This window comes from Toxotes jaculatrix, chromosome 21 (assembly GCF_017976425.1).
Source record: "Toxotes jaculatrix isolate fToxJac2 chromosome 21, fToxJac2.pri, whole genome shotgun sequence".
Classification (NCBI taxonomy): domain Eukaryota; kingdom Metazoa; phylum Chordata; class Actinopteri; family Toxotidae; genus Toxotes; species Toxotes jaculatrix.
In genome coordinates this window covers 19,301,957-19,324,058 of record NC_054414.1, presented here as the reverse complement: position 1 = coordinate 19,324,058, position 22,102 = coordinate 19,301,957, and the positions used below count along the sequence as shown (strand labels likewise).

The following is a 22,102-nucleotide window of genomic DNA, read 5'->3' as shown; positions in this document are numbered from 1 at the left end:
ACGATGCAGAAAACAAGTCTCTGACCTGAAATAGTTCAGCTTAATAATGGGGTACTTATTCAATCTCACCTGTGATGATTTCTGAAACCTTTGCTAACATCTTTATCAGGGTGTCCATCTGCTGTTTCCGCTGCAGGAAAGAGTTCAGGTCCTTCTCTCTCTGAGCCAAAACAACCTCCACATCAACAGGAACCGTTGCAGACTTGGTATTTTTCTTGTCTGTGGATGACAAAATGCAGCTGTCATTCATTAATCCAGCTTTTTTTTCCGTCAGAATTATGGAAGGCTGTTTGTGATGTCAAAGCATATGAAGGTTCATACACTGCAGGTAAAGTCTCATAAACTGCTCTTTATATTTCAGGCAGGTCTGCAGGTGTCCCAGGGGCACGTGTCCTTGAAGCAGAGACTCCACCAGAGATTGCACTGCGACCACACAGCTGTGGACAACGTGCCCTGCTGAGTCATCCACCCGGATCGACTTCCAATCACCTGGGTCAGGACAAACACATTGTGACCATTATATGACATTAAGGAAAAAAGAAATAATTTAGAATAATTCATTAAATGAAATAAAGGAATGAAATAAATGATGTACTGTGTAAAAGTAGGAAGTTCATGGCTGACTGTGGATCGAGCAGCTGGACCACTGAGTTGTCTCTGAATCGTGCTGCTGACTCAACCACAACAGCAGACAGGATGACGTCAGGAAGCTCTTTCACCTTACGGCAGAGACTTTGCATCAGGTCGCCCTCCTGCTGTCTCTAAAAACCCAAATGTAGGCAGTGTGAGCATTCATCATGTCAAATGCTGGGTCTTAATAAGGACTGCCACTTATTTCATTATCATAGTCAATTAATCTGCCGATTATTTTTTCAATTAACTGATTCAAATCATTCTCATCTCAAGGCAAAATGTGCACATTATGACTCTGAGCAGATCATTAATATGTAGTGTTACTGTACCTGGCAGATGGTCCTGATAGCAGAGTGACACAGCTCATCGAAGCAGGTCTGTATAACACTGTGGCTTTTCCTTATAACTGCCAGGGTTGGCTCATGGCAGCACACCAGCACTTTATTCTCCTCACTGACCTGCAAAGAAAAACATGTCAGATGTGCTGTAAACAGAAAGCATCCACCTGCTGGAACTGGATTCCTGCTACAATCTACACTGACCTCAGATGCCACTTAAAAAAAACACACACACTGAACAATACACAACCACTGACCATGGAAATCCTTTTCCTCAGGTCTTTTGTCAGGCTCTGAGTCCAGCGGGATGAAACGTCTTCCACAGAGCATTCCACTTTCAGCAGTGCATCCCACATCTGATAATTCAACACAGTCATTATTCTATCCAGAGCCCATATATATTAAACCTGGTTCATATGCATAAATACAAGAAATAAATATAATTTTTTTTAAATGAAAAAGCCAATTTATCTATTTTCATTAGTAAAAGCATTTGCAGCACAAACATCATGTAGGAGGATGCTGTTCACTGTAAACTGCAGTGATCGTTGTGTTCTTTCAGCAGGGAACAAAGCATAACACAACTTTTGGCTGTAAAAGCTACTATACAAGCTGAGTGGTAACAGAGAAAGAGTGAAGCCAAACTCAGCTGAATAATGACAATGAGCTGAATTACAAACGTACCTCAATCTCCTCTGTGTACGTGACTGTTTTTAACGGCGTCCCAAGGGGTTTTTGCAGCAGGTCATCTCGCCATTCACTGATTTGCTGCTGCATGTCATGTAGCTTATCCAAGAACGGCTGCTTTTTGGTATCAAGCTTCTCATCTTTGGACTAAGAGACACACAACAATGACTGAAACTGAAATGTTGAGGCAGTTTAGGCAAATAATAAAGAGAATGTTACCTCTTTTTTCAGCATGGAATCCCAAATCTCTGCCAGTTTCAGCACCAGCTGGTAGGACAGGACTGCTGCCTGGTACCACGAGACACCTTTCACAAGTCTGCACATGCTCTTGGCCACACTGATGCTGCTCCTGAAGGCCGGCTGGATGTTTCCAGATTCAATCATTCTACAGACGCAAATCAGAAGTTGCAGGCAGCACAGTGCCACAGTGCATCAGTGGAATCAGAAGAATATTTCGGATGTCCTTACCTGTCCTTCTCTTTGTCTACCTTCTGCAGTATGTGATCCAGGGCTCTTTGAGCATGCTGCATGAAGAAAGGACAAACACTGTCACAAAGCCTCATTTTAAAGATAAGACAATATTCTTTTAAATGTTAAACATTGTAATTTGCAGGTTTTCCCACCTTCACAATCTCCTGTGTTCTGTTGCTATCTCTTGGCTCTCCACAGTTTCTGAGTCTGTACAACAGACTCTGGATCAGATGTTCTGTGTGTATTCCTGTCTGTTCTGAGAATGCAGGAACATCCTCAAACGCGACCAGAGATAACCAGCTCATCAGAAGCAGAGGCATCTCTTTGGCCTTTGGTAAGCATGTGTGGGTCAAACTCATCACTCTCCTGTGGAAAACAAAGTTACTTCTTTGCAGGTGAACTCACTTCAGAAAAAAAAGTTAAGGTGGCTTTGAAACAGACTTGCCTTCGTTTGTCAGGGTAGGACTGAATGTCCTCTCTGAACCTGCTGAAGTGGACACTATCAAGTCCTGACCAGGCTTCTTCCTCCACAGTTGGACCCACTTTTGTTGCATCAGCTCCTGGCTGCCGGAGTCTGAAGAGCAGAGGAACGAGCAGGACGACCTCCGACACCAAGCGCTGAGCGCAGTGGTTTATCAGACCCAACACAACACTGAGGGGAAGACACAGAGTGCGTCACTGTGACCGTGTGTTACACAAGGTTTGATCACGCAAATATTTGTTAAATGTGATAATAAAAATAATAATAATAAATTCATTGGAAACCATAGTAAACATAGCATTTCTTCACTGGAATCATATCATGTTTTCCTGTGTCCTATGTCCCAGTTTTCAGACCTGAATAAATAAAGGTTTTTAAAACATTTCCTTTCTCTGATGAAAAGTGCCTGAAGACAATTTTCTTTTCTTTACAGTGATTACTTTTTTTTTTAGTCTTCAAAAGCACCTTAAGGTGCATTTTGGAAGATATTTAGAAACTGGCTTTGATTGGATGGTGCTAAGATGTTGTTTACACATTACTAAAGTCTTCACTACGTAAGACATTGCTTAAGTTTAAATGGTGCAACCTGACAGTAAATCACGGGTTTAAATGAAGGAAGACTGTCAGATGCAGCTGAAGTAACCTTAGTTTGTCAGACTAGGTGAAGGCTTCTTTCCACTTGCTTAAAGCTTTTGCAGAACTTACTGTTGTGGATTTTGGAAAGAACTGAGCAACTCGTCCAGGTTTTTCTTCTCAAGCGCCTTCTCTGAGGACACCAGGAAGCATAGATCAGCCCAGCCTTTCACTCCCAGGCTGATACCACAGTTTCTGGTGACCATGAAAACAGACAGGCCCAGAGAAAGAGGACTGCTGTTTCTGCAGCCTCCTGGGAGCATCTCCTTTGGCTCTCCTTTCAAGATCTGAAGCAACTTCTCTGAAATCAGCTCTGATGTCTGTAAACAAAAACAGATTGAATTATTGGTGGAATACTGGAGGCAGTGTGAAATGAATGCTTTGAAATCTTCCTTTCGAACCAACCTTGATGATGGGAGGTGCTGAATTTTCTGGGTGTCTCACCCTCATATGTGCAGAACCGAGACTCGCCATGAAATGCTTCAGGTTGTCGCACAGGCTCTCGGTGCTCTGTTTGTCTGATGGAGACCATTTCTGGAAGATTCTGTTGAGCAGAGTTCCAGCTGAGGCCTGCCAGGCATCTGAAATCTCTGCACCTCTCGATTTCCTTAAGCCAACCATGTGAAGGCCGGTTTGAAAGAAACTTTGCTGCTCGTGACGACTGATGAAGCCTTCATAAAGGTGCAACTCTACGTGAAACACAGGCAGGTACGTGATCAGTTTATTTAAAAGACTCAAACTGACAGTGGAGCGCTGACATGGTGAAGATAAAGGGTTTGCTTTCCTTACCTTTAATATTGGAGTCCAGAGGAATTTGAAAATGTCTTAGGGGAACTTCCATTATATTTTTTTGTCTTTGCTTTACTCCATACTTATAGGTCACCCAGTGTCCTCTCTGCAGGAGACTTTCTTCAATGGAAAACCTTGCTTCTACAAGATAACCTTCCTGTTTGAGTCCTCTAAACATAAAATGTTGAACAACTGTTATAATGGGGCTGAAACATGACAGTGGTGTGAATTTTATTGTGTTGGCTGTGCACGTCAGCTCAATGGATTTGCAATGAAACTGTGAGGTTAAAGTATTAAACAGTTGTTTTTATACCGCGTGAGGAAAATGATCCCAAACAGGGAACGAGAGTCTGTCAAGGGAATGAGGTTTTTAAAGCCAAATAGTGGTTTCTGGTCAGGTCACGTCAGTATGAGACCTCTGTCTAACTGATCAGAGACTTAGAACTAAATCCTTTGCAGTCTACGATCAGTACCAAACAATAAACGTGACAATTTTCAAAGAATAATTCTCTTTTTGAGTCGTATTTTGTAGTTTTGATCATCGCTCTAATCAATAACACCAACATCGCACTCACCACATTACCGGCTGAGATCCTGGAACAGACACAGGGGTAAACACAGTCACTGTTTCATTTCAAATCTAAAGCACTACAGTACAGAGCCATCACAACAAGATTTGTCCAAATCCCAGAAAGACCGCACTGTCTATGAAAGCACACAAACGTCATGAATACTTACGCAAAATGTGTCATTTCAAGGGGAAAATACCCTCCTTCATGAAACAATGCAAGCATGTCATGTTCTTGGTTGAATCTAAACTTTCTGTCCAGCACAGCATAGATGTGAAAGGTGAACATGGGAGCGCCAGGCTGAGGTCTCACTGAGCTTTGGTCACTGTGGAGAGAGAAAAACACACGTTTACAATCTCAGGCTCAACCACAGCATTTGAAGCAGCTGTTCGTAGCGCTTACCGTGCAATCTGGGATGTTTTTGTGGTCATTTCTGCTGTTTTGTTGGCTGCCATGTTGGATTGTTTCTCACTCTTACCCTCTTCAGACACAGCTTTGGCATAAGACTTTGGTTTGGCACCTTTTTGGTCTTGAGAGTCTGTGGGACGACCCGAGACTCCTGCAGAGGGAATCTCCTCTTTAGACCTGGACTCTTTCTCAGGGTTTTGCTCCTTGGCTGAATCTGATGCTGCTCCGTCATTGTCTGGATTTTCATTTGCTGCTAACGGTGTGTGAACAGTGCTGTCGTCTTGTTGCATGGGCTCAGGTGTGTGTTTGTCTTGTTTTAGCGGTGTCTCTGCAGCGTCGTTTTTGCCAGCTTGAGTCTTTTCATGCTTTGCATCGTCTTGTTTTGGCATGTACGGGATGTCTGTCTGTGTTTCCTTGTTGCACTGAATAACAACTGGAGTCTGTGTGACTTTGTTTCTGCCTTTCTGTTTCCTCGTTTGAGTCAGAGCTTGCACCATCGTGGCATTTTCGCGGTGTTGTTCTCCACTGTTTGCTCCTTTTTGCAAGTTGTCTTCAGTTTGTGGATGCACCTGTTGTGTTTCTAAAGGCACACTCTCGTGAGTTTGGCTGCTTGTAGTCTCCACAGCCTCAGTCTTGTCTTTCTCAGTGTTTTCACTTTCGACAGCGTCACCTCCTTTTATGTTTGACATTCTCTTTTTTCTTCTTTGATTTTTCTTTTTCCTCTTCTCTTGGTCTTGAAATTTCCTCCCGGGATTACCTGGTCCTCGTTCCTGGAACACACAGTATCGTAGCCTTTAATGGAGGACCACATATCTGGATTTAATACTGTTGGAAACATTACACAGCTGTTGTCTGAAACCCTGAAATTTCTACCTTATTTCTTTTCCGGGGTCTTTTGGTTGGAGGATTCTCCCTGTCATTGGTTTCCACCTGGGATCCAGGGGCACCGTGTGGGTCTCCTTTCTCCATCTTTAGAGACTCTTTTCTCAGGGGTGTCCCTGTTCCCTGTTACCTGTCTCTGAATAAAAACATGACACAGTGAAAAGCAGCCAATCATCACAGTTTAACAGCTGGAGCCACCGGATGAATCAGACTATTAATCCAATATCAGATTTGTTGGTTGTTGTTGTTAATTTTCTGTTGATGAAATCGATTGATCATCTGATCACTGCAGAGCTGAACACCATGGAGTCCAAAAGCCACAGACTTCCCATTCTACACACACACGGTGAGCTTCTATTGTGGAGCATAACAGATAATAAAAACACAATAAATACATAATAAAATGCTACTAATTTATTTTCATTAGCATCTGAACTCATTTCTGACGATTTGACTTTTCCTTAATAAACATGAACAGGTATTTACTGACGCAGTTCGATTATAAAGTAAATGAAATCATCAGACAAACATTTAACTCGCTCAGCTGTGATGGTCTGTCCTGACTGTAGCTGCTCTGACTTCATCGTACAAACGAAACCTGAAGTTTTTACCTGCTTCTCAAGTTCGCACGACCAGACCGCAGATGAGTCGAGAGACAGAAGAAATGCAATGTGAAGGAAGCGTTTACTGGACAACCTGCGGTGACTCTGCTGTAAAACAAAGGGAACGTCAAAGAATTTACCCACCGCTGTGAAGTGTGAGGCAATCCTTCACACAAACCCGGTGTCTGCGCCCGGATCTAACCGCGATGACAATAATAATAATCAATTATTATTATTATTATTATTATTATTATGGGTTCAGGTCAATATACTGCGTCAAAGTGTGTCAAAGTCTTTTCTGATTTCATTTAGTGAGTAATTTCTTGACTGTCCCTAAAACTGAAGTAGGTTTCAGTTTCATTTCTTTCAGATTCAAACAAGAAACTTAGACTAAGGTGGATCCAGCTGCTGCAGCTGTGGGTGTTATTACCAGATACAGACGTTTGGTAGAATTTAATGGGTTCTTTAAAATTTATGACAAACCCATGACAAACTTTCTGGGTTTTTTTGTTTTTTTTGTTGTCTTTTTGTTTTTTTGCTTAAAGGTCAGTTTTTAAAATCTCTTATTCAGTTGCTCATGGGAAGCGTTCACTTTCACGTTTGACATCATTGGTCAGGAAACTGAAACCCAGAGCTGGCCTGACTTTCCTTCACTGTTCTACTGTCACTAAGAACTTTGGGGTGTTTTTGTTTTTGTTTGTTTTAGTGGCAAATGAAAAAACAATGGGCCAGACTTCACAGACTTTGTCACAGGTTTAGTGAAGTGTTGCTGCTGGGTAGAATTACTGTGTTGGGAAATAAAATAATTCTTCAGTTGGGACTAAATCAAAGATTTTATTTTAAAGAAATTGACAAAAAGATTAATGTGCAAAATCCACATCACGTCCCAAACCGCTGGTTATTCTTATTACTCAGCTACTTCGAATAGTAACAATACAGCTACAGTAATTAAGATATGAAGAATAGTAAGTGGAAGAATGAGTGTGATTGCTGCTGTTGCTTAAGGCCTGAATGTTCACATGAAAACCTGTTTGAACTGAATTGTTTTCCATATCCACATTTATATAATTCAATCAAATATTCAGAAATAAGACGTCCTGTTGTACTGAAATCTACAACCTCCAGACTCGTCCCCTCACTGCATCAGGTTAGGGGGAAAATTGCTCTGATGCTTGGGAGCCATCTTGTGGTGAAGGAGAGTCAGCATCAGCTCTTCCTCAGAGAAAATACTGTTGTTTACTTTGATCAAATTGCATTATAACACATCTAATGTTAAACTGTTGTGTGTGCAGTTGTGATAATTAAATCTATTGGTTTCACCTGTTCTCAGAGAAAAAGATTTGCAGTATGTAATCTTCAGTTTAAAGAGATGATGAGGCTGAAAACATGAGAGAAGCTCTGACCTCACCTGCAGCGAGACATTTTAGAGGCCTTCAGTTTCTACGCCATGATTATTATTTAAAATCATGGAGGTGGAGATGAAGCAGAAAAATGGAACATTACACCACAAACAGAATAATGATGCAGTGACTCAGAGCAGTTCATGATTCAGTCCTGTGAACCTGCAGGTTTCTTGATTCTCCGAACTACCACCCTGCTTCTCCTCCCTTGAGGTCGACCCCGAGCTTCGGTCGCAGCAGCCTCCGCCTCTCCTGGCAGTGACCCTGGGGGTCTGGCTTCACCTCGGGGCGGTGCAGGGTTCCTTCCTGATCGCACATCGTCCACAAAGGACTCCACCCCTTCGAACTTGGCCGTTAGCTCTGCGAGACGCTCTTTCAGAGCATTAAACTCCTTGTAGAGATCTCCGAGGGCGTCTGACAGGGGCTGGATCCTGAGGGACGGACCAGTCAAACTAAATTTACTCCTCTCACTCACACTACAAGCAGCTTTCATCTACACTGACAAAATCATAGAAAGTTATTAGAGAAGAAAACAATTTTACTGAAGCCAAATGAAATCACCTTCCATAGTCTGGCAGCACAGTGTTGTGGTCATGCAGGAGCAGATCTTTGACCTGCGTCATGATGGCATATTTCCAGTTGTCTAAAACCAGCGTGAGGTTGGCACATCCTCTGGTGTTCACTCTCTCTGCTACAGGCAGACCAAAGTGAAAGACAGAGCAGGTAAAGCGTCACTGAGGACGTTGTCTTCTCCATCAATGAGATGTAAAATATTTCTGCCGTTGGGGAATAACTTTGTGTTTTTATTTGGAGGGATTTTCTTCAGTTTTGATCAGAATGAAGAGAAGGAAGAAGAAAAAAGAAAGAAAAGACTGAAAGAGGGAAACAAGGCGGGACAGGATGAAGTACCAAAGGAGGGAGAAAAGAAAGAAAGGAAAGAGACAAGAAAGACAAGAAGGAACAAAAGAACATAGAAGGAAAAAAAACAAAAGAAAAGAGGTGAAGTACAGAAAGATGTTAGTTGGTGGAGTTATCTGTAACTCCAACCAGCAGATTTGCAGATCTAAAGACTTCTTGGTTAAAACTGTGCTAAGTGAAAATTTTCAGACATCTAGATTATAAGATAAGAATAATAATAAACTGTATTTCTATAGCCTCATTCATCACAAAGTGCTTTACATAACCGCAAATAAACATGAGATTTTACAGTAAAACAGATACCGTGACAATTTAAATAGACTAGATAAAATAATCAGTAGGTTAAAGCACACAAACACAGGAAATGTTAAAATATGTGTCTGAAAGGTTTAGTCTAAAAGTGTCCACAGAGATAAAAATGACTTGAGTAAATGGATTTACCTTCATTCCTGAAACCCCACTCTGGTCTCTGGGTTATTTTCTGTTTCTGAGCAGCGCACAGAGTCACCGACAACATGAAGAGAACTGCAGCTGGCTTCATCCTTCAATCTGCACCTGGAAACAAATGTGAAGACACCTCTTACTGAGAACTGCATTACAAAGTGGAAGTTATACTGCTTCAGATACAGTGATGAATATGTAGAAAAACCCACCTGCAGTGAAAGGAGTGGAACAGTCCTGTGTGCACGAAGCTGGTTCTTTCTTTTGAGCAGCTTGTTATCTGAAAAGGAGGGAGGGTCTTCAGTCTCACACACTGAGCATCATATATCAGGATTTCACTTCAAAGTCTGGCTCAAACCTATTCAGACTTTTCTTCCAGTCACAGTTTTCTGTCAAAGGCTCTAGATTGAAGCTTCCCTGCCTGAAACATGAGCTCAAACCGACTCTGTGAAACCCACATTTAATGAGGCAGAACATTTCCAGAGCCAAAAATCTAAATGTGTATGATGTGTACACACCGCGATGTGCTCTCAGTCCTGTGGGACCCCCGGCAGAGGTGTTTGATCTTTTATGTCCAGCTTACACATTCCTGTTTTTCATCTGCTTCCCATCTGCAGTCCGGAGGAGTCCGAACAGGGTCCGCGGCGACGGGGTTTACACTTACACTGGACCCTGGTAAAAAGATGAGTTATGGTGGGTGAATTAACAGTGAGGTGGATTAAAGACTGATAACATCAGCAGAAAATCTGCATGTAATCCAGAGGCAAAGGTCACTTTACCTGACAGGAAGTTTCACAGGGTTCACTGATTGTGGTGTTAATGTTGGTCATTAGAGGTCACAGCTCTGTGAGAGGCAGTCCAGTGCTTCCACACCAAACTGGGGAAAAAAATTTCTGGAGCTGGTTTTGTGGACAGGGGCATTGTGATTAAAGCAAGACCAACACATGAGGAGCTATTAGCAGATACATCAGTTTGTATGTATTTGCTGGCTGATAAGAAACAAGAAGTTACCGAACAGAAATGAGAGATTAGGTTTGATGTCATTTACAAACACTGACATGAAGGTTTGGTTGGGTTTAGTGACGGATCATGGTTTGGGTTAAATGAAGTACTTTGTCTTTGCCGTCGTGGTGACAATAATAAACCATGAAAAACAGTCTTAAAATATGAGAGAGGTTGATTTAATCTGCGCAGGCAGCCAACAAACCACAGACGTCATCTGCAAAAAAAATTCTTTCTTCTTTTTATTATTTATTTAGTTTCAAATCCAGGTGAACAGCATACAATTTTCAGGGTCCTCAGTTAGCTCAGTGGAAAGTGAGGACCTGCAGTAACTCCAAGAGCGTGCTTGCTCAGCAAACGGCCCCTGGATGAATACAAAAGGAAAAGGTCACTGCCGTCCGTTAGCATGACATCAGAAAAATCGCTCAGAGAATTCACACGGGTGGAGGGCCAAGAATGATATCACCAGGCAAAAGAAACCTTCACTTTTTTTTCCAAGCATTTTCAAATGAATCTACAACTAAAAATATATTCTCACTTTATCAACGGAATTACTGTCAAGCTCTTACAAAGAAGCACACGTCTCATAAATAGCTAAATCTGCAGCCCACGACTCGCCCTCTTTACTGAAGGGGCCCGTTTCCCAGTCAACTGTCCCAGTTTGAGTCGACAGTATTTAGTGATTCGCTCAGTTTTCTTTCCATTTAAATCCTCCTCTTAGCAAAAACGCCCATGAAACCACTTCATGCAACAGTGCACAAACCCTATGAGGAGAAAACAAAATACCCCAGACGTAACATGAAAGAAGAGATCGAAGGTCTGAGAGAGCGGTTAGTCAGCAGCAAACATATCGAGGAGCTGGATGAAAAGAGATTCTCGATCCATCAGGAGGCTTCAAATGATGCAAATATGGGAAATGTGCAGTTTTCTTTCTGTTTTTGCATCAGTGTCATTCGTTTTTAAAAAAAATCAGCTGTATTTGTAATTTGATAATTTTTTATAAGCACCAGAAAAATTGAGAAGGCATTCAAGTCATGCAAAGTAATTTTGGTCACATACCTCAAATACTCTTCACCTGAAAAACTACACCAGCTTTTCATATGGTCTTTGAAACAATGTTAAACAAATATGTGGACGTATTTACATCTGGACCACAGGTGATCGTACCAAAATCCTCCATCCTGGAACCACACTAGCTTGAAAAGGTCCCTGCTCTCAGCTGCGTATGGACAGTGTGAGTGAGGTCGGATTTTGCTGAACGGGGAAACGTTACGATCATTCGGGTGAAGTTTCCAGAGGTTAACGATTTGCAACCAGAACTGAACTTTCATGACTTAAATGATCTTGTTGAAGTTTTGGTCCCAATATTAGTCTCTCGAAAAGAAAATCGAGAAGAAGAAAAAAGTGAGAGGAACCAGTTTTATCCAACTATCCTAATATGTCCACCACTGACTGTAGTATGTTAAAGGGTGAGTTCACCAAAATTCTTTTAAAAAAAACAAAACATGTTCGTTCTTGCACGAGTGGCATCCGTCCATGCAGAAAGCCTATCCCTGATCGTCTGCCTGCTGACAGTGGGAAAGTGAATTTTTTAAATGCCGTCAGCATCACAAATGAAATTTCATTCAGCTCCATTGGACTCATTTGGAAATGTCAGAGACAAACTCTCTACATGGTTAAACAGCTGGACGGTGAACTGACCCTTCACTCGGCCTGTTTGCCTCTTTAGTTAAGTGCTTTTCAGGTTCAGTGCCTTCTACACTCCTGACAACTGCAGCTCTGCAAAGTGGAAAGAATCAATCTGAACCTGCATGCTGAACATCACCCACGCCTCCTCTCCTGCTGGAAGAAGCTCAGGGTTTTTGCTTGAGAGTACAGAGAATAATTATTGGCAGAACCAGGTCCTCTCGGTGACCTGCGACCTCTTGCACTTTGAGCAGTTAAGTCTTTGAAGGCTGAGTGATGGGGGGGGGAAACCCACGGGGGCCCATCGGCAGGGGAACATTTGTCTGATTCCTCTGGAGCAAGAAAAGAAAACGTGAGAGAGAACCACAGTTAGGGAGTGACTGAAGGAGAGGAAAGTGGTGAGCACCAGTTGTTTCTAGAAGCACCTCACGACTAGTACAGTGCGAGTCAGTAATCATGACGACGGCGTCCTGGGGCGTTTTATCAGAAACAGAACAAACAGATGATAAAATAAGCTACATATTGTGCCTGCTCAAGTCCAAACCACCAAATCCAAAAGCTACACTTTCAACAAACCAGTGTAAGATCTTCAGGAACCACTTCAAGTTGATGGAACATCAGTCCAAAAGTTAATCATCTCCAACAGCATGTTAAACCTGCAATCAGTGGAGAGTGTTATGGGTGACAAACTTTTTGCATCTGCTTTTTCAAATCTGGGTCTCGTTTCCAAACATTTTCAAAGTTATTTAATACTGAAAATAAAACTCTATACTCAAGCAGAACAACTCTGGAGCTCTTAACGGTTTCCGGTCTGGCTTCTGACCAATGATTGTACTTTAAGGGGCTTGTCAAAGAGACCAAGACCTATAAAAACCTGACTGAGGAGAGTCCATGCTGAAGATTCAAAACTGTAAAGTATCGCTACAATCTGATAAAAAAAACAAACCCCAAAACAAAACAAAAAAAGACGCTTAATTAAATAACAGTATCATTCCTCAAATGTATTTATACACAGCAAGATTTTCCAGAAGACGTAGTGAGAGTGAGAGGGGCACTGATGTGAGAGAACATCCAAACACTCAAGTCTTTGCTGTTGTCCTGAGTCACAGCAGGATTTATATGAGCCACACACGGGTGATTATTTCAGGGCAGCGACGGATTGAGGGAAAACGCCTCAGCCAAAGGTGCTTTACTTAAACGTACCCCGCCACTCACTCAGAGCCGCTGTGAGGAGGGATACAAAAATAAAACAGTCCGGTTTTACTTTATTTACTCAATGAATACGATGTAAACAAGTGCATCCCTCTGCACGTCACAGCAGCCGGTGAGACGGGAAGGACAGAGGCTTCAACGTGAGGCGAAACAAAACAAACAGGGCATCCAAATCTCGCAGCTGGTCCTGGTGCAGTGATATCATTGGCGAGTTAAGAGGAGGGCTGGGCGGGACTGTGTAAGATCAGGGCAGGGCATGGAAGCGGGGTGGAGGGTGGGGGGGTCTTAACTGCGGGGCAGGCTGCACATTTCACAGTGCTCTGTGCCAGGCTGGTTCATGAAGGTGCAGTGGAGGCAGGACCACATGGCTGAGGAGGAAGCTGGGACTGAGGGGCCACCCATGGCCCCATAACCCAGAGAGCTGGAGGGCTGCCCCCCCACTGTGCCTGGAAGGACAGGAGAGGGATTAGAAGATATCATAACTACTCATGTTACCAGCAGAGAACAGATTGGAATAATACTTAGAATATTATTAGACTAATTTGTGCACAAACTCAGATGAAGTCAGGTTAAACTGAGTCTGGATCAGTGACTGTGCCCTCACTGATCTGCAGGGACTTACTGCACAGCTGCTCGATGGTGGCCCACTGCTCTGACTTCTTCCAGGTCTGTGCCAGATCCTCATTTGAAGTCTTTACTGCATCTAGCAGCAGCCCGATACTGTCCTGCAAAACCAAACACAAGCTCTGATCTATCTACGCCACAATGTCAGATTCAGGAAACGGGAAAGAAAAGCAAAAGCACATGAGCAGTTTTTTTGTTTTGTAAGTTTGGATTTTAAAGAAGACACGCAAATCTGATCAGGCAGCTCATTATTATCTAAACTCAGAGAAACTATGTTTTTATCACAGACGCTTTCGAGAGTCCTGAAGGGCCAGGGGCCAGTTTGAACATCTAAGAGTCTGAATGAAAACATCCTCTCGCCAGTAACCACTTCCAGACTGGGGAAGAATGTGGCCATATTCTAATCCATTTTCTGCATCACAAATGGAAAACAAATGGAAAAGCAGAGGAGGCTTTGAAGTGTCGACTTACTCTCAGAGGCATGACTTCATTGGTGACGAGGAACAGGAGCAGATGGAAGTCTGACACGATGTCCAGGAATGCCGTTGAGGTGCACTGGGACAGGTATGTCGCTAAACTGTGGAAGTCCTGCAGACACACAAATAACATTAAACAAGACGTAGAACTTCCTCTGACCTCTGGAGGACATGGACTCTGAAGGTCACGCTAATCCTGAGGCACTGTTCATGTCAGGTTGAGGCAGAGGCAGCAGCTAAAGTGGACTGAAGAAATAAAGACAAGAAAACACATTATACTGCGGCTGCTGTAACTATGAGGTAAACAGTGTTATTTACATACTGTATGTTAGTTCCAAACCATCGAACCATCGGTGGAATTTATTTAAACATGGCAACTCTTCCCCCTGTTTCCAATCTTTTGCTGGGCTAAACCAGAAATGTACTTCTCTCTACTGGACACCAATGATCTTCTCATCTGACTCTGGGTAAGAGGACAAACACTGTTCCTTTACCCACAATACTCCACTAACTGACTGTTTATTTGATCAGATATATATTAATATATGATTTAACACCGTCACCATTTCATCTCTTCATTGAGAGAGGAAAGCAAGTTTATATCAAAAGAGGTCTGTCTAGAAATCGATTACTTGTGTCTCTCCAAGGATGTCTCGGTTCTCAATGGGGAAGCGTTGTGTGGAGCAGAAGGTGTACTGAGGATCCTTTGGAAAGGTGGTGGTAATCTAACGAAGAAAAAACAAGGAAATTAGACCAATGCAGCCTAAATACGTCCACGTGCTGACTATGTAAAACAGCGTATCTCACTCACATCTATAATAAGGTACTCCACAGGAAGAGGCCGAGCAAGAAACGTGACATCATTTCCAAATTTGTCTTTGTCCTGTTGGATGGAGAGGAAATCGATAGTAGGGTCAGACGCAAACAAAAATCTCAACATCTGGATCCAAGCCTCTGGATGAAGGGACTCATAATACCTGGCCCCAGTAACACAGTAAGTATCTGGATGTCATTATTCTGTTCAGATCACAAGCAGTTCAGTCATTTGTGTAATGATCAGTCACAGTGTATTCTCAAAAACATAAACCAGACACCATGCATTAATGGTATTATGCATTGTCCCATTTCAGCAGAGACTGTCGCTGCATGTGTGAAATCTCACCTTGAAGAAGACGTCGGGGACGTACTGCTCAGGGCTGGATTCTTTAGCGTAGCCAAGCTCAGGAGCGTCTTTGCAGGGCAGTAGGCACTCATCTCTCACCAGAGCCATGCACTGATTGGACACCTGGTATCCTTCAAAGTGCACCTGGTTGTCTGGACCACCTGCACACACAGACAGAAAGAAAGAAAATAAATAAAATCCTGATCACAATTTAAACACGCAGTCAGACGCTGTTACCAGCAACACAAACAGAGTCTTTGTAAGAATGAGGTGTTTACCAAACATATAAAATACAAACAAAGAAATCTGTGCATGACTGTTGGTGTCGCTGCGCTGTGCTCAGTATCTAAAGCCTCTTTAGCTTTGAACATGCAACTCATTTGCAAACACACTACGTCTTTACACAAGGGAAAGTAAAACAGATGGACTTTGCTCTGGCTGGCATCAGATTTATCCCCATGACATCAGCTTTGGCTGCCAGTGCCTCATTAATGCAAATGAAGTGATGAGGTCACCACTATGCTTTGTGCTTTTATGCACTTATGCAGCAAATATAAGAGTCTTGTGAGTTTATTACAGAGGGAAGTGTAAACACTTGGCATTTATCCCACAGAACAAAAGTGTTCTCAGAGAGCATGAGGCTTGTATTACACTGTTCCACTCACAATTACCACGTACACTGCACAGACAGGCACCACACAAGCCTGGGCGGCATCAGAGGAAAGTTAAGAGGTGATGCTATTCAGTACCATATGTTTCGCAACTACATATGACGAAGCTTATATCTGATATCTGACAGGTGAAGACCAAATATTAACATGACAAGTAATAAAATTTTTACTGTCAAAAAAAAAGAAAATTAAAAAATAATACTTTTAGCTAATATTAACAAGCATGCGGTGGTTTCAGACCATCAGCCATCACCTCAGCCTCAAAGAGAAACAAAACCTGACCTGTTGCCACCACGGTCACAAATTTGGAGCCAAAATGTCCGTCCCGAGAAAGTCTGCAGGGGTTTGAATGTTGATTCTGGAAGTATCCTGCTGTGATGCACTCCTCTGCGCTCAGGTAGTGCGAGTCCTAACAAAAGTGAGAACAATGACATAATGATGAGAAGACGAGCATATTACTCTGATCATACAGCTCGTTTTTGAGTGAGCTGCATCCTCACCTTGTTCCTGTAGTAGCGGACTGTGCCTATCCTCGTATCCTCAGAGAGCAGGTCTGTGAAGATCCAGCCCACCTGAGCATCAGAGAAAAGTAAACACATACAATCAGATCACAAAGGAAAATGCATCCAAAAACAGTGCAGAGGACAAAAGTGTAGAAGAAGTAAATCCCACTGACACACAGCACACAACTTCCTGCATGTAATGAAACAATATGCGCTCTGTGATTTCTGAGAATGTCACGATAATAATGACAGAAGTGTTCAGTGTCTCAGCCACTGAAAAGCAAAAACCTAGCCAGCTAAATAAAGTAGAACCAGGCTTAGATTTGCCCATCCCCATTATAGTAAACCAGCTTTCCATTGGGCATGCAGACATGTTCAGGTTTAACAGATCAAAACTTACTGGAGTTATTTCATTTGATGAACAATAAAACCATTTCTAATCAAAGGCTTCAGTAATGGGACGCCAAAATACCTTGGCTGAGTAACATAAATCTGCCTTGAAACGTCTGTCACATTACTGGAAAGCAAACCGTCAGCACTCACTGTGGAAACAGGATTAAAAACCACCTCGTCTAAAGCCAATCAGAGACACAGTGTCACACAGAGCAGCCAGAAAAAAAAGAAGGCCAACCTTGCAAAGTCCCAGTTTGGCAGCAATTTCGTCCACAGCTGCAGCTTTGGGATCCTCCAACAGTTCCAGGCTGTTCTGAGTGGCATTCTGTAACACAGGGACAGTGTTGAATGTACCATAAAGGACAGCAAAACTCAAAAAGGGTTTGAGATGAGAGGATAAATTACAAGCATGGATGTTTCAACAGATGTGAAAAACATTCTCAAACAGAAGAACAAGGACTTTTAGTCATTATTGGATAAATGGACATATTACATTTAAAATGCCAAACAAGTAAGCAACAAGGAGAGATGGTATACTTAGTAAGAATCTCTCACCTGTGGGGGTTCGTAGATGGCAGCCACCTCAGCCCTGATGCCTAGAGGGATATCTTTGTGCTCTGTGTACCTGCCATACAAGTACCCCATCCTCTGACTGCCCGTCTTCCTCCAGAAGTCCAGGAAGCGGTCAGCAATTGTGTGGTTCTCAAACATGATGTTATCCACGTGTCTGTATTTCTAAGAGAAGAACAGAAGTCATGCAACACTGTTTGTGCCTTAGGTCGTTTTTAGAAGAGGCTTAAACACATATTATATCTTAGAAAATGTAGAAAATCTGAAAAAAAAAATCAGGTGAACAATAAATTGTTTCACAGCAGCACAATGAAGATCTGAGTGGTTCCTTCTCTCATCATCAGAAACTCACAGGAATGTAAAGTTTTCTGGACACACAAAGCCCTCTTAACAGGTCTTGCTATTGGTTGGTTGAAATGATCGTCGGCTCTACTTCTGCAGTCAGTAATATACAGGTATATCAGATACACAGGTATGAATGCATACCTGTCTGTTCAGTGTGATAGCACTGGGCTGGCACTTGGTGCAGATCCCCTCTGGCCAGGGAGGATGGCCCTCGCAGCCCGACTTGATCTTACAGCTGATGTTCTCGAGAGCAGCAAACTTCCCTCTGCAGGAGGCGAAAAGAAGGAGGTGTTAGAACCTGAAAAACGGAACATGTGTGTTTCTACTGGAGAAATTAAAAACAACGTCTCACTTATCGGCTCCACCGGTCAGCTTGCGAAGATATGCGTGGAATGACATGTGCTTCACTGGAGGGTCGAGGTGATTCAGGTAGTCTTCGTCAAAAGGCTGAAAAAGAAAGAAGCCAGATCCTCAGTAAGTTAAGGCTAAAACTGTCTCACAGTAACGATGTTAGCATTAAGATCTCTCAGGGGAAGAAGCCAAAAACAAGTATGAATTTTCTTACCTCTAATGGTACACAGTGCACACATTTTCCAAGGGCACCATGGCGACAACTGGAACAAGAAGAGGATTGTAAGGGATCTGAGATCTGCATTTAAATGCAAATCCTTAGGGTCGACAAACAATTCACTGAATGTGTAACGTGCTGTGTCTTACAGCTGTGGATCTCTGTTCCTGTAGATCTTGCCGTCTTGCTTGGTCAAATACTGATCGATCTCATCCTCCTGGACCTGGGGCGCTGAGGAGGACCGAGGGATCATAGAGGACGATGAAGATGATGATGAGACGGATGGTAGTGATGAAGATGTGTGTGGGGTGGCAGTGTCCATCACCTCTCCAGAGGAACTGGAGGATCCTGAAGGGAACAGAAAGAGCATGTCGCCATGCCTAAAACAATAAAGACAAATAAGATGATTAAAGCTTCGCTGTGGTTTATCAAAAAACACAGAGAAAATAAAACACATGGCAAGAAAAAAAAACTTTTAGCAGCAACAAGCAAGATTTTTAAAAACAAAGAAAACTAGTCTTTTAAGGAATCGCTCAGCTTAATTTAAAAATTAGACTTGAAAACTGACTCTTTAAAATTGTGAATCTGACCCTGATTGTTTTAGATGAGGTGTGAAATCTACACCGTCACTATCAAGTCACTTACTTGATCTTAAGCAGGCTGAGGGTTTTGTTCTGGGAAAGGATCTCTCCGGTCTTGTTGCGGTTCAGATAAACAGAAAAGCCATTGGAATTGAACCCAAACTCTTTGGCTACCTGTGGGAGAAGTGGCAGAAGTTTGCTGATTAGAATGATCAACAACATTGTGTCATATGTACTCAAACCAAAATACCACTAACTCTGAACAGTCTTAAATGAGTCTGAGCTTATGATTAGCATAATGTCTCACAAGATTCGCCCCTATTCGGAATCCATTGTGGGAAACAATTTCAATCAACATATCCCAATGAAAAAGATGCGTGTATAAAGGGTGTCAACTCGTGATTGCAGTCATCCAATCAAAGCAGATTAACAAAGAGCCTCTTTTGGCACAAGAGAAACTCAGCTTGTAAGAACAGCTCTTATGGTCGTTGCACAGTGAGCCAAACTAAGCTGTTAAGAGGAGTGTGAGCTGGAGGAGTGCCATGGCACTTAAACATCACATCACATATCAGGTGGCCGGGTGCTGATGATTTGCCTGTACTTCATCACTTGAGATTTACTGAATTCAAAACCCATCAGTGAGCACAGCAGCACTGTTCACATAAGAAGGGGACAGTTACCTCGGGAAAAAAAACAAATTCATAATGGCACATATTAAAGGATAAGTAACAGCAACAGCGGCACTGATTTCATTAAAACTAAATCACCAGACCATCATAAACCATCTACCAGTGACTGTGGAGGATGTTTCAAGGTTAACAATTTCTAACATTGTGGAACAATAATGTGCATTACAGTTAGCACTGTATATTTTTATTTACCTTTAAGATTTGTAAAAGTAAGCAGAGAACGTTGAGGTTCTATGAGCATTAAATTATGCCTCACTAAAGAACAGTGTAAAATGTTATCTGTATGCTGGGTGAAACTGTATACTCTCAAAACTGTATGAGACAGAGCATCACTTCAAACTCCTTTTATCCTGTCTCAGCTGCAGAAATATAACCTGCAGGGCTCAGACTGTCTCTGCTTTATGCCTGTGCTTTTCCATTCCACCCATCACTGACTACACATCAGCAGAGAATGAAAACTACCCCCTCCATTGATCTGCAGGCTACACCATCCTGCCTTAACACAGACACCTGAATTTTTAATGAGGTGCTGCTGGAATTCTCTGCTGTGACCATTCTGGTGGAACATACTTCTATTTCAGTTTTATTAAATCCAATGATTCAAATGCATGTGATTATTTTTGTGTGCTTATTTGAAAATAGAGGTCAGACGAAATGAAACTACGATAAGACTGAACTTACAAACATATCCAAAGTCAAGTTATTTATTCAGTGAGTTTCTTATCCCCTTTCATACTGCGTGGGAGTAATGCTTGGGCTGCAAACCACAACCCATCAAACAGCTGTGATGACAAGTGTGCAAAGCAGTGCATCCACTACACTCCCTGAGTGTATTTCTCCAGCATGCCATATGTCAATAGTGGAAGTCTGTAGAGCACAGAGGCAGTGCAGGACTGACCTGCTCTGATACTTCCTGCACAGCTTCATACATGAATGAACAATGATCAAACTCAGGCAAACACAAGGGCACTCTGTGACAACAATGTATGACTGGACTTGTGCTGATGTCAAAACAAAACACATTAAAGCTGATAGTATATGTTCTACAGAACAAAAGAATCCAGGTTTGCAAGAATTGTATGGCTACGATGAAAAGTAATATATTATATTACAGTTTAAATATACACTTTAACATGAACATATCATTATTGTTGTCAAATATAAATCTAAGTAAGCTCTATAAAGACATCTATAAATGTATATATTATAAATAGCCACCCAGTTTGTGTGTATAAAAAAACTTTTACATTATTCATTAAATGTTTACTCCTTACTACTTACAGCTCTCTGCACTAATGCATATATATTTACCTACTGGTATGTACATATCAGTTAACTGTTTATGTTCACCTATCTTCATTCAGCCTTGTTGTCTTTAACAGCTGCATGTATGCATGTATGACACCAAATATCAATATATTTTTTCACCTTCTTCAGAAAAGCAGCAGCAGTTTCCCTCTTGGTTGAAGGAATTTTCTTCATCCCATCTGGGGACTGTATCCTGATGATCTAATGAGAGAAAAACAAAAGAGACCGAGTGAAACACCACACAGAAACAGCTCTCAGTGCTCTGGAAAGCTCATGAATAACATGGACCTGTACAGATACAAAACGACCTCACAACACCTGTCGGTCAACACTGGGGAGCTAACCCCCACCCCCACTTTACAGTGGTGTCTGTGTCAGGACATTATGACAACGATGACAGTGCAAAAAAGTAATGTTAACGATATTTTACGAGCCTCTGTTTAGATCAAGGACCTTTTATATCATGACATGAAGATGTCCGCTTTGAACTGCACGGCGTTAACTGGAGCTGTCACACGGTGGGGGCATTAAAAATATCACTTTCAGTGAGTCAACAACACCTTGACTACCATTACACCAACTGAGCATATCCCAGCTAATGTTTGGCCAGTGAGCTGAACACAATGAACAATATTGCAGACATTCATATTCGTGAAGTTGTACCGGTTATGCGGCGTTCCAGTTTGCAAACAATGCCTCTTTTTATCCGATGTCGTCAGCTAACCAAAGAGCTAAGATTAGCCGGTAAGCTAAACAGGCCCCAGCCACTCTTTGCTAATGACAGTAAGCTAACGTTAGCTACCAAGCTAATTCTGCTGCCTCATCACTCCGGACTTCGCCTAAGAGGCTAGCTAACAGGTTAGCATGAACACAACCTGCCCTTATACTCACAATATTATCTGCCATTTCGCTGGGGTGAGTTCTTCCGACAGATATCGCCGTGTTAGTAGACAGACACGCTAAATAAAAAAATCCACGTAGTGTTAATGTCTGTATGTCAACGAAACTCCATCCCACAACTCAAACACCGGGTGTTGCAGACATTGGTGCCCGACCGTTA

At 42.3% G+C, this 22,102-nt stretch overlaps 2 protein-coding genes across 4 annotated transcripts in view; both read right to left on the bottom strand.

Annotated features, from left to right (window-relative positions):
• Positions 1 to 6,587, bottom strand: part of rnf213b (ring finger protein 213b) — a 29,472-nt gene extending 22,885 nt beyond the window's left edge. Inside the window, exons 1-17 of one of the 2 annotated variants that reach the window (XM_041066738.1) lie at positions 6,503 to 6,587; positions 5,883 to 6,027; positions 5,004 to 5,779; positions 4,771 to 4,926; positions 4,033 to 4,202; positions 3,649 to 3,932; positions 3,316 to 3,563; positions 2,575 to 2,781; positions 2,282 to 2,495; positions 2,127 to 2,182; positions 1,878 to 2,043; positions 1,656 to 1,805; positions 1,229 to 1,327; positions 963 to 1,091; positions 596 to 761; positions 322 to 489; positions 70 to 219 (exon numbers count right to left, since the gene is read on the bottom strand). In XM_041066738.1, coding sequence (XP_040922672.1) covers positions 70 to 219; positions 322 to 489; positions 596 to 761; positions 963 to 1,091; positions 1,229 to 1,327; positions 1,656 to 1,805; positions 1,878 to 2,043; positions 2,127 to 2,182; positions 2,282 to 2,495; positions 2,575 to 2,781; positions 3,316 to 3,563; positions 3,649 to 3,932; positions 4,033 to 4,202; positions 4,771 to 4,926; positions 5,004 to 5,779; positions 5,883 to 5,978 — 3,235 coding nt within the window. In that variant the 5' untranslated portion in view covers positions 5,979 to 6,027; positions 6,503 to 6,587. Of the gene's footprint in view, positions 1 to 69; positions 220 to 321; positions 490 to 595; positions 762 to 962; positions 1,092 to 1,228; positions 1,328 to 1,655; positions 1,806 to 1,877; positions 2,044 to 2,126; positions 2,183 to 2,281; positions 2,496 to 2,574; positions 2,782 to 3,315; positions 3,564 to 3,648; positions 3,933 to 4,032; positions 4,203 to 4,770; positions 4,927 to 5,003; positions 5,780 to 5,882; positions 6,028 to 6,502 lie in introns of those variants that run through there. The other variant, XM_041066739.1, reaches the window with a different exon arrangement.
• Positions 6,588 to 10,475: 3,888 nt separating this feature from the next.
• On the bottom strand, positions 10,476 to 22,102 carry nploc4 (NPL4 homolog, ubiquitin recognition factor). 2 transcript variants are annotated; one of them, XR_005896655.1, is made up of 18 exons: positions 21,934 to 22,102; positions 21,163 to 21,243; positions 19,110 to 19,219; positions 18,614 to 18,844; positions 18,462 to 18,510; positions 18,249 to 18,343; positions 18,038 to 18,161; positions 17,537 to 17,716; positions 17,220 to 17,306; positions 16,586 to 16,657; positions 16,368 to 16,494; positions 15,415 to 15,575; positions 15,064 to 15,135; positions 14,885 to 14,977; positions 14,248 to 14,364; positions 13,775 to 13,877; positions 12,517 to 13,598; positions 10,476 to 10,618 (listed from the first exon to the last, which is right to left on the bottom strand). XR_005896655.1 is itself a non-coding variant. In XM_041067257.1 (17 exons), the coding sequence occupies exons 1-17, from the start codon at positions 21,946 to 21,948 to the stop codon at positions 13,438 to 13,440; spliced, it is 1,878 nt and encodes a 625-aa protein (XP_040923191.1). In that variant the 5' UTR covers positions 21,949 to 22,102; the 3' UTR covers positions 10,476 to 13,437. The 2 variants fall into 2 exon arrangements, 1 of the variants encoding a protein (XP_040923191.1); XM_041067257.1 differs by having other exon boundaries at positions 10,476 to 13,598.